The 12474-nt window shown below is 38.9% G+C and overlaps 1 protein-coding gene and 1 pseudogene across 1 annotated transcript; both read left to right on the top strand.

The window, feature by feature from the left end:
* Window positions 1–936: 936 nt before the first annotated feature.
* LOC110200510 (olfactory receptor 52E8-like) lies at window positions 937–1874 on the top strand (annotated as a pseudogene).
* Window positions 1875–9575: 7701 nt separating this feature from the next.
* Window positions 9576–11105, top strand: LOC110200506 (olfactory receptor 52E4-like). The gene is given in 2 exon segments (XM_020975885.1): window positions 9576–9595; window positions 10163–11105. Coding segments are annotated over 2 exon segments (963 nt in total).
* Window positions 11106–12474: the final 1369 nt, after the last annotated feature.

The following is a 12474-nucleotide window of genomic DNA, read 5'->3' on the forward strand; positions in this document are numbered from 1 at the left end:
ATTTTCCACCAATTTATGTATATCTTTGGGAGCAATTTGTGCAAAGCTTACTTTATTAAGCCTCTTCTACTTAAATCTAACTTAGCCTTTACTCTAATTTGTTTTATAAGTAACCATATAATGTTAGAGCTGAAAAAAAAAATTAGAGGTCAGTGAGTTCTACCCAATCATTTTATAACAGGGGAAGCCATGACATATAATGTTTAAGTGACTTCCCCTGGGCCACAAAGCTAATCAGTGACAAGATCAGGCCTAGAACCTGGGTCTCTTGACTGATAGCCTACTATTCTTTACACTGTATTATTGTGTCTGTATATGTGTATATGTGTGTGTGAGAGAGAGACAGAGACAGAGAGAGCATTTTCCTTTCTATGCTATTATTCACAACAGCATAGAACAGATCCTCTAATGCTTTTGCATTCTTCCCAGTGTCTAGAACAGGGCTTCTCGTATATCTATTGTACCTGTAAAAATTTTGACTCACTAATCAAGCAGTTAAATGCCCAAGATCATACCTATATTTATTTAGACTGGATATAGATTGTAGCACTACAGAAAACAACTGAGTGTCTTAAAGTAGGTGATTCTGACCCATCTCTCCTTCTTCCTCAATTGCCCCATTGACTTTATCCCCTTTTCTGATCTGAAAGATTACATCCATAGGAAGGAGAGGAAATAGCAGCTAATGACCCATAGGTATTAAATGGTACCACATCCTTGAAGGATTGTTTCTGAAGATACAGAGAAATGAGAGGATAGGGAAAGACAGCAGATGGAGATACTTCCTTTATCAGATTCTCTTGAATAGTAAAAGTACACAGAAGATTTTAACATTTTTCTTTTATTTCTTCAGGACTCCAGAAGGAGATGGTGAATTATCACTCTAGATGGACGATACTTCAGAAATGATCATGATCTTTGGTAGCCCCCATAAAAATGCCCTCTTTGAATGACACAGAGTTCCATCCTTCCTTCTTCCTGCTTCTGGGAATCCCAGGACTAGAAGGTGCATACATCTGCTTGGCTTCCCCTTCTGTGCTTTATACCTGATTGCACTCATGGGAAATATCACCATCCTGTATACAATTCAGACTGAACGAAGCCTCCACCAGCCCATGTTCTACTTCCTGGCCATGTTGTCAGGAATTGACTTGAGTTTGTCCACAGCTACCATCCCCAAGATGCTGGGAATTTTCTGGTTTGACTTGAAGGCTATTGAATTTGGAGCCTGTGTCACCCAAGTGTTCTTTATCCATTTTTTCACAGTCATGGAGAGCATTGTACTGCTGGCCATGGCTTTTGACCGCTATGTTGCTATTTGCCACCCCCTTCGCTATACCATGATCCTTACTCACAAAACCATTGGTTTCATTGCTCTGGTGGTTTTCCTAAGGAGCTTGTTTATGATAGCTCCTAGTATATTTCTCCTGCTTCGACTCCCTTACTGTGGGCACAGAGTCATCCCCCATACCTACTGTGAGCATATGGGTGTGGCTAGATTGGCCTGTGCCAGCATCAAAGTCAATATCTATTTTGGGCTGGGAAATATTTCCATATTATTTCTGGATGTGCTTCTGATCATCATTTCTTATGCCAGGATACTCCAGGCTGTCTTCCACCTCCCCTCCTGGCATGCTCGACTCAAAGCACTCAATACCTGCAGCTCCCACATCTGTGTCATCTTAGCCTTCTTCATGCCAGCCTTCTTCTCCTTCCTCACTCATCGTTTTGGCCACAACATCCCCCATTACATCCACATCTTCCTGGCCAATCTCTATGTAGTCGTGCCTCCTGCCCTCAACCCTGTCATCTATGGGGTCAGGACCAAGCAGATATGGGAGAGAGTTTTGAAGATTTTCTATAAAAAAGAATGACATGACAGACAAGGGTATCTTGAGGGCTTTTTCTTATTTCACAGAAAATAAGCCCACTTAAAAAGTTGAAGAGGTGATATGGCATGGTGAATAGAGAGCTGACCTCCAAAATGGGAAGACTTGGGTCCAAATAGCCCCTTTTATCTTTAATCTATACAGTATGTATATACTATGTACATAGCTCATGTACTAGCTCATCCTCTCCTGCCTTCAAACATATCCTTTTCTGCTATCTTTAAATCATTCCATCTCCCCCACCCCAAAATAAATCCTCTCTTATTCCAAACTTCTCCATTATTATGGAGAATACTATGAACTTGCCAGTTGCCCAGGCTCAGAATTAGTGTTCTCCTCACTCATTTGCTCCACACATTGCTATGATGTTCACAAAATCTTCCCTACCTGTCTTTTCTCCACCTACATGGCCAACACCCTAGTTTAGGCCCTACACACCTCATGCTTCAATAACAGCAATAGCCTCATGATTGTTCTCCCTTATTCATATGTCTCCCCACTCCAATCCATCCTTTGCTCAGCTCTAATTCAATTTTTTTTGTTTTTTTAGGTAACTGGGGTTAAGTGACTTGCCCAGGGTCACACAGCTAGTAAGTGTCAAGTGTTTCGTCTGAGACTGGATTTGGACTCAGGTACTCCTGACTTCAGGGCCGGTGCTCTACCCACTGTGCCACCTAGCTGCCCCTCCAACTCAATTTTTAAAAAACATAGACAGGTAGTATGTATAGATTCAGAATCAACTAACCTGCATTAGAATTCTGACTATAGTTCTTTTTATCTGTATGATCTGGTCTTTTGTTTCTTCATCTATAAAACACAGGGGTGTACAGTACCATTTTGGTGGACATGTTCACCTCTATAGTCACAATTCTACAATTTTGGGGTAAACCTATATTTAACTTCTTTCAATCCATTTTAATCTCTTCCAAAATAGGGAAGGAAGTGAGAAAAGTACCCAACAAGCTGTGTCTACATCCACTTGTCTGTCAGTTGTCAGTGGAAAGATGAACCTGTCCTCAAGGTGCTAATAGGCAATGCCAGTGAGAAAATCTGATATTTCTTTTTGAGCACTATTAAGAAAGGAGGATTATAGTGAATTGTATTACTATTATAGTGATGAGGAATCAATTATCTTAATTTTTTGATGATTATATCTTTTGCCTTCTGATTTTCTACTTCCAAGACTCATGATTAGGGTAATGATCTGGTTAGTTTGTAGGATTATGTGTATAGGGTGTTAAAATTCAACTAAATTGGCACAGATAATCTTGAGTATGAATTGCTGAGGATTTTTTTAAAAAGCCCTGTCATTAGACTAAAATTCAGGGATCCAGAAGGAGGAAAGAAATAATTGAATGAAGATAATGGCATAAAGGGGATCCCTGATTGGGAAAAGGTAGTCATCAGTGATCATTCTCCTAGGACTCAGGATGGTACCACAATGCTATAAGGTGACCTGTGCATAAATTAGAAGTTTTCAAGCACAAGTTAAATGACTTTCTGTTGATAGATGTTATAGATGACTTTCATCTTTTGGTTTGGCAACAAACTTAATGTGTTCTGAGGTCGTTTACAACTCTTAGAATGTAGAAGGGTCTGGCACATAAAGTAGTCTTGCTAAGGGCAGGATGGAGGAGAATTCAAAACAAGAGATGAAATCCCCTAAACTATCTAGTCTTCCTCCTCCTTTACCTTGACTCATTACTTCCCCTCCAGCAGCCATAGTGTTAATCATAGAGTTCCTAGGACCCAAGAAATATACTCAGAAAAGTGATAGGGGTTGAGTGTGAGGAAGAGGAGTCCCATGTGTGAATAGTGGCAGTAATACCATTCCTGTGTCTGGAGACAAGTATTCTCCCAACCCCATATTACAGACTGCAGAGAGATTCAATAAAGCTCCCCAGTTGCAGCTTTAGGGGAAAAAAACCTCTCTCTTCAAAACAAAGGAATCTTAGACCTCACCTGCTGGATGAAAGCAGCTAAATTTATCGTTGAGGCAGACATTGAGGTAGGTAAATCTGCTCCAAGACAATGCATGGTAGGGTGGAGAAATAAAGAGGTAAGGAATGGGAAAGACAGAGTCTGTATCTAGGTCCAGGGCAGGGAATATGGGGTCTTAGAGGTTTGAGGAAGAGTGACTGAGAGAATCTCTTCTACTGAAGAGGTATTTAAGAGCAAACATTTTGTTTACATCATACTAATTTATCTCTATGTTGTGTGCCCAGTAAAATGCAGGCTCCTTCAGGGATTCTCCAGTGCTTATTACAGTACTCAGATATATTAACAGACATTAAAAATGTCTGTTATAAAATAATTAGCAAGCATAGCATGCACAATCATAGCACAAAGGAAAAGATGAAGGGATCTAGGTATGAAAGACAAAAATGTGGATCCTCCTGAGAGCAGCAACCTCATCCTCACTATTGTCTTATTCTCATATTCCTACCAATATGTTCTGGTAGGTGTGAGTTTATAATCCCTAACAATCTCCATTGACTCTTCAATCCCATGTAGTTGCCATTTCATCTCTTTCTTCTTTTTCACCTCTAATAAAAATATTTTATACCCAGTGATTCTATTTCCTCCTTATCCAGCACTATCCTCAATTTTTTTTTTTACCCTCTGGCTTTTACCTCACAGAATCTATCCCCTTACCATCATTCTATTGAAATTACTATCTTAAGATCTCTAATGACTCCTAATCAACAAACAACAGACTTTTCTTAGTCCTCATCATTCTTGCATTCTGCAGCACTTAACACTACAAGCAATAATCTATAATTCTCATGGCTCTCCTACCTTATACCATAATTTTATTTTCCAAACTTTTGATGCAGATATTCCCTAATGATATGTCCTATGAACATTTACATTTCTTACTCCCCTCTTTCTTACAAATCTCATTCACTTCTACAACTTCAATTATTGCATCTTTTTATATAAGTTCCAAATCTATTATTTTAATCCTTGATCTCTCTTGAGAGTTCTAGGTCTGCATCTCAAATTGCCTGTAGGACATCTCCACTTTCAATTCACACTAGTATCTCAATTTCAACATGGGAGACACTGACTCTGAAATCAGAGGACATGGGTTCATATCCTCCATCTTTCACTTACTATCTATGGGGCCTTGGATAGACCACACCTCATTGGGTCTCAGTTTTCTTGTCTGTAAGATAAGAGGGTTGGGCTAGATAAACTCTAACGTCCCTTACAACTCTAGATCAAGGATCCTTTTTCACTCTAAAAGATAAGACCTTATACACCAACCAGGTTTATTCTCTTTTCACTTAGGCCTGATCTTATTTCTGACTCCTTACTTTTTTCTATTTGTGATAACCCTATTCCTCTTGTTTCTAATATTAGAAACCTTCATATTATCTTCAGTTCTTCTCTCACCCTTACCTCACATATCTAATTAGTTACCAATTTCTGACAATTCTACCCTTGTAACATCTCTGATATATGTTCCCTCTTCTATTTCCTCTGCCATCAACCTAATATAGACCCAGATTACTATCTGCCTTGAATGATTGCTGTAGTGATATACCAAGTCTTCATCATTTCCCTTTCATGTCTAAGCTATAATATTTCTTATGCATCAGTACTAGTTACATTACTCATTAAATCTGAGGTCTTTAGTGTCTCCCTAATGATTACAGTGGAAAAAGAGGCTCAAATGCTTTTTTTTTGTGACATTAAGGTTTCTCATCATCTTACATTACCCTACTCACCAACATGCCTCTGCTGTTCCAGCTCAGCATCTTTGCCCATGTTTTTCCTATTCCTAGAACACTCTCCCTCCATCTCATCACCTGTTAAAATTCCAGCCTTTCTTTAAAACACAACTAAAATGCTATGTCATTCAGGAAGACTTTCCTGATTGCTCATTGATAATAGTCTTCCATTTTAGATGTCACATAACCATTTGTTTTGAAATTCTCTAAAGTGCTCATTCTTTAATGTATATAGTATGTGTTTTCCTCCTATGTTAGATGAAAATGATATACTTAAAGTGCTTTGGAAACTTTGAAGCACTATAGAAATGTGAGAAATGTATTGTTATGACTACTCCAACTGCCCACTGATCTTTTCCAACTAGATATCCCGTGGACATCTTAAGCTTAACATGTCCAAAACTGAATTCTGCCTTTTCCCCCAAATCCTCCTTTCCCTTTTCAAACTTCCCTATTACTGTCAAGGACGCCACCATCCTGCCAGTCACCCAGGTTCACAACCTAAGTATCATCCTCAATTCTTCACTCTCACTCCCCACTCATTTCCAATACGTTGCCAAATCTTGTCAATTTTATCTTTTTTTTTTTTTTGCTTTTAGGCAATTGTGGTTAAGTGACTTGCCCAGGGTCACACAGCTAGTAAGTGTCAAGTGTTTGATCTGAGGCCAGATTTGAACTCAGGTCCTCCTGACTTCAGGGCTGGTGCTCTATCCTGCACCACCTAGCTGCCCTGATTTTATCTTTTTAACATCTCTCGTAAGCATGTCCTTTTTTCTCCTCTGACATTATCACCACTTTGGTTCAGGAACTGATTAATTCATGCCTAGTCTATCACATTAGCCTTCTCTTTGATCTTCCTGTCTTAAATTTCTCCGAACTCTGGTCATCATTCACTCATCTTTCAAATTTATCTTTCTACAGCACAGACCTAATCATGTCACCCCCTTCCCCCATTCAATAAACTCCAGTGGCTCCCTATCCCCTCCAGGATAAGACATAAAATCCTCTATTTTTTCAATGCCGTTATTAATGTGGGTCCCTCATGCTTTTGCAGTCTTCTTATAGTTTCCTACCTATCCCCAAACTCCACATACACCCTCACATGCACATACATTCTGTGACTCTGACTGACTTACTGTTCTTCACAGAAGATATTTCACTGGCTTTGTCCATTTGTGCTGGCTGTTCATCACACCTAGAATGTTCTTGTTCTCACTCCCACTTCTGGGTTTCCTTCAAGGCTCAGCTAAAATCCTACTTTCTACAGGAAGGTTTTCCTGATAATCCTTAATATTAGTGCATTCCTTCTGATGATTAATCCAATATATCTTCTATATAGCTTATTAGCAAATAGCTGTTTGCATGTTGTTTCCTTTGTCAGACTGTGAGCTACTTGAGAGCAGAAACTATCTCTTGTCTTTCTTGGTAGGCCCCTGGCTTAGCACAATTCCTGGCACATAGTAGACACTTAATAAATGCTTATTAGCTTATGAACTGGTTATTATTTTTTCATCTATGTCTCATATTCTTCTACCGGATTCTTAGGCAGGATGATGCAGCTGTAAATAAGATCTGGATCTGGACTGAGAGAATCTGAGTTCCAATCCTGACTCCAGAATGATTGTAAGCCCTTTAAGGTCAAATAACGTTTCATCTTTGTACCATACAATGCCTAGAAAATGGGAAGGACTTAATAAATGCTTGATGAGTTGAACTGAATTAAACTGAGCTTACTCTGTTCCTTCCTTCCAATGTGATATTATAAAAATGTCCTAATATCTCTGATCCTCAGCTTCCTCATTTATATAAAAAAGAATAAATGATCTCTAAAAGCTTTTCATTTTATAAATCCTATAAGACAGTTTGACAGCTTCCTAGGACAGGAGACCTTCCTGGAGTAGGACATCTTTGTAATCTTATGATTGATATTCAGTTAATGTGCTTTTCTTCCTCTCCCCACCCCACAAACAATCATGTCTCAAATAGGGATTAGGTTAGCAACTCTTCCAGGTCAGGGATGGTGTTTCCCAGTACTTTAAATATATATTCATATAATATATATATTAAGTTGCACAGTGGATAAGAGTTGAATGTAGGGTCATGAAGATTTGAGTTCAAACTTAGCCTCAGACACTTACTATGTGACCCTCAGCATGTCACTTAATTTCTGTTTGGCTCAGTTTCCTCATCTGTAAAACAGGGATAATAATAGCACCTACCTCCCTGGGCTGTTGTGAGGATCAAATGACATAGTATTTGTAAAGTGCTTACCACAGTGCCTATCACATAGTATCTATTATATAAATATTAGCCTATTTATACATAAACATACATGTGTATATGTGTACATATACATATGTGTGTGTGTGTATGCCTAAGGTTCTCAGAAGATAATGTCAGACAATCATATATACATATAGGGCCTGTAGTAAATAGCATGGAGTCCAACTAGATATTTCCTGGTCCTGAGGGGACCTGAGGTTCTTCCTGTAGAAAGATACTATGCTTCTCCTACACCAGAGATTATCTCTCTTGGGTAGAATGAAATTTGGAATCAACAGGAGATGAGTAGAGTAAGGAAAAAATAATAGTGCATATTGGTGAGAGAAAGGAGAGTGCCAGATCTAGATGGAGAATGAACACAGAGCAAGAGACATCAATGCAAAGGAAGTACAAGAAGTAGAGATAGCCACCCAATTATCTTTGTACTTGGTAGTCGCCATCTTTATTGTCATATCAACCATCAAATATAAGCAAATACTGTAGAAGATAGTCACTATCTCGGGGAAACCCCAGATACCCTAACATTATTAATGTCTGATTTCTCCTCATCTCTCCCCTCCAAAAAAGTCAAACCAGCCTTATTCCAATCCATTCTTCTGAATGCATATGGTAGTCCATTTTGAGCATAGTAGGATTTATGCAATTTGTCTAGACTGAGATTTGCTACTCTTTGTTATTCTAGGAGTCTGCTCAGGAATATGTGCAGCCCATTCATTATTGAGGCTGTTCCTCTCACTGCCGCATCTTTCCCCCCATATTCCTTAATCTAAGGTAACAGAAATGAGCCACTGGCCATCAGTCTTTCAATCACTCTGGCTAAAGGTTTCTGTATATATCCTTGTCCCGAGGTCCTTGTGGAAAGATACGAAGGGGACTAGAAAACTCAGTCTGTGTCCTGGAAGAGTTGTTCTCCTAATCAGAATACTTATATCAAGATTTTCTCATTTTTGTCAGGAAGAATTTCAATCCTTCTCTACAATTTCATTAAAGGGTATCAAATAGTTGCTGCAGAAAAAAAATTAAATGATCATTGTCATTATCATCAACCTGTGGCCAATTTTATAATGAGCCTCTCCAAACTTAGATAAGAGGTTTAGGTGATGGAATGTTAGATTTGAAGTCAGGAAGGTCACAGTTCAAATTCAAATCATACCCCCAGACACTTACTAGCTGTGCAACCCTGGGCAAATCTCTTAATCTCTGTAAGTATCCCTGCTTCCAGAGTTGTTGTGAGCATCATATAGGATAGTCACTGTAAAGTGCTTTACAAACTTTAAATATTACCTATTAGCTAGGCTATACCTCAGAAAATAGATATAGACCTCCTCATTGGGTCTTCATCCAAAGTTTTTCCAGATTTGTTAGAACTGCCAGACCTTGTACTCCAAGAGGATCAATGAGAACCTAGGTTCACCTCCATACCAGGATGTGACATTGGTGTAGGAGTTATTAGAAGCAGTAAGAATAATAGGCAAACAATATTGATGTTAATAATAGGCAAAGAAAGCTAAGCACACTGTGTGAAGGAAGTCGAGCGCCCTGAGGATGGAGAAAGAAATTCTGTCAACCTTCAAAAATACCTATTTCCTCTTGAACAGTGAGAAAAGTTGTGATGTAATGAATAATATATAATATTATAATAATACGTGTATAGTAAAAGTATTGCATGTAAAATATACATATTATGTTAATAGATATTATATAATACAAGGGTATAGTAATAATCTATATTTTCATAGCAATTTCAAGAAAACTTTTTCCACACAACAACCCTATGAGGTAAGTAGTATAAATAATTTTATCCAGGATGAGGAAACTGAGGATCAGGGAAGTTAAATGAATTGCCTACAGTCAAGAAACTATTATGAGCAAAAAAAAAAAAGGATTTGATTCCAGCTCTCCAGATTGCAAAATCTGGAGAAGGAACATTAGGTTTGAAATAAAAATATTTGCATTCACACTCTGGCTCTTATACTATTTGGATAGCCCTCAAAAATTAATTTAACTTGTCTAAACTTCATGCTTTCCATCTGTAAAATAAACAAAAACCAATTTTTTGCATTCAATATCACATTGAGTTGCTGTGAAGGAAAACATTTTGTAAATAATAATGCATTATGTAAATGTGAGTTATTATTATTTGTTGTTGACTGAAGCTGATGTACTTTGTGTCTCTCCAGGGCCTGGTTGCCAGAAGGCCTTAGAAGAGAGGCAAGCCCTTCTACTTTCTTGTGGCCTATTATTACTGCTTAGAACTATGTCTCCTGTGAATGTCACCAAATTCCATCCCTCCTCATTTCTCTTGCTAGGGATCCCAGGGCTGGAAGGTATACACATCTGGATGGCCTTTCCCTTCTGTCTCGTGTATTTGATTGCACTTGTGGGGAATGTCACCATCTTATTAGTAATCAAAACTGAACGCAGTCTCCACCAGCCCATGTTCTACTTCTTAGCCAGGCTGTCAATGATTGACTTGGGTCTGTCAACATCCACCATTCCCAAGATGCTGGGCATCTTCTGGTTCAGCTTGAGGGAAATAAGTTTTGCTGGTTGTCTCATCCAGATGTTCTTCATTCACATGTTTACCGGCATGGAGACAGTTCTTTTGGTGGCCATGGCCTATGACCGTTTTGTGGCCATCTGCAATCCCCTCCAATATACTGTGATTCTCACCAACAAAACCATCATCATATTAGCCTCAGTTGTTGTTGGGAGGAACCTAATTCTGGTTACCCCATTTGTGTTTCTTATTCTGCGACTGCCATTCTGTGGGCATCATATCATTCCCCACACCTATTGTGAACACATGGGCCTTGCTCGACTGGCCTGTGCAAGCATCAGAGCTAATATCATTTATGGGCTGATGGTGATTTCTAACATAATAGTGGATGTGATCCTGATAGCTACTTCCTACATGCTCATCCTCCGCGCTGTCTTTCGGCTCCCTTCTCGTGATGCCCGGCTCAAGGCTCTCAATATTTGTGGCTCCCATGTCTGTGTCATGCTGTGCTTCTACACACCTGCATTCTTCTCCTTTATGACCCACCGATTTGGCCAGAATATTCCCCGATATATTCACATCCTCTTGGCTAATCTATATGTGGTTGTCCCACCTGCACTCAACCCCATCATCTATGGAGTTAGGACTAAGCAAATTCAGGAGGGCATTCTGAAGATCTTTGTTCGGAAAGACTAACTATTATCCAGGAAATGGAAGATACTTTCCCCCAGGTTCTCTCTTTATCTCAGTGGTTTTCTTTGTCATCTCATAAGGCACAGGACACCATTGGGTAGTTAGTGACTCAGAGTTTGATGGGAATAGCACTGCAGGCTAATTAAGCCAATACCCTACTCCCTCAATCAAAGAATTTAGGAAAGAGATGGGTTCTCTGGGGACAACTCTGGTCCACAACTCTGGCAAAGGGTTAGAGAATGATAATTCCTTCTGTTTCTCACCTTCTCATCTCCTCTCTTCCCCTGTATAGAATATTACAATTAGAAGTCTCCTTCTAACTCTAGCTCCTTCTCATTTCAGTTCCAACTTTCTAAAATGAGAAGCCCAGAATGATACCCAGGTCTTTTGTATCGGAGCAGCAACCAGAATGTAGGTCTCCTGACTCCCAGTTCAGTTCTATTTCTACTAAAATCCATCCTACTTTACCTTCCTTTCCCTTTATACATTTTTATTTACAGGGTCCATCTGTCTTGGTACTACCTCCTTCTAGTTACAGATGTCTTCTTATTCACAGATGAATTGATATTATATTTATGAATCTAAAACCCAAGTTCAAATTCAGATGGATGTCAAAATGGAGTTCATATGAAATAGTTCAGTAACACTTTGGGGCTCTGTAGTTCAAAGTCTTCAGACTACATTTCTGAAGCACCCAGGTAATACAGCAGCTAGACAGAGTATTTGACTTGCAGTAGGAAAGATTAGTTCAAATCCTGCCTTAGACATTTATTAGATTTGTGAGCTTAGTCTAGTAGTCACTTTCTGGCCCTCTTACACATGTTTCCTTATGTGTGAAATGAAGCGATTGGAATCTATGGCCCCTTAGGTCCCTTCCAGCTCTAAATATATAATCTTTTGACCTAGATCAGTTATAGACAAAGTTCTTACACTGGTCTTCAAATTCTATTCCCAGAATTAGCTAATGGTACTGGCTGAACCCCACAACAGAGTCCTCCTTGTCCCAACCCCTCTACATTATGATCTGGGGACTGGCTGGGACAACAACAAAGAATCAGAAAGGTCACTGTCACTAGATTTTCCCCAGTAATACACTGATGTCAATAGCCAAATGGTGAAAGGGAAGAAAGGTTAAAACTTAGCCAATGTATGATAATTATTTTAAAGTATCTGAAGGATGTCATCTGAAAGATTGATTAGATTTATTTTGCTTATCCCTGAGACTCATATTAGGAGTAAAAGGTACAATCTATAGAAAAAAGCAGATTATGGCTACATAAAATATAAAACCTTATAACCGTTGTAGCTGCCTGTAGGTAGAATGGGATGCCCTAGAAGATACTAGAGACATTTAAGTGAAGAAGAATGATCA

Source organism: Phascolarctos cinereus, unplaced genomic scaffold (genome assembly GCF_003287225.1).
Source record: "Phascolarctos cinereus isolate Bilbo 61053 unplaced genomic scaffold, phaCin_HiC Scaffold_726;HRSCAF=1367, whole genome shotgun sequence".
Classification (NCBI taxonomy): domain Eukaryota; kingdom Metazoa; phylum Chordata; class Mammalia; order Diprotodontia; family Phascolarctidae; genus Phascolarctos; species Phascolarctos cinereus.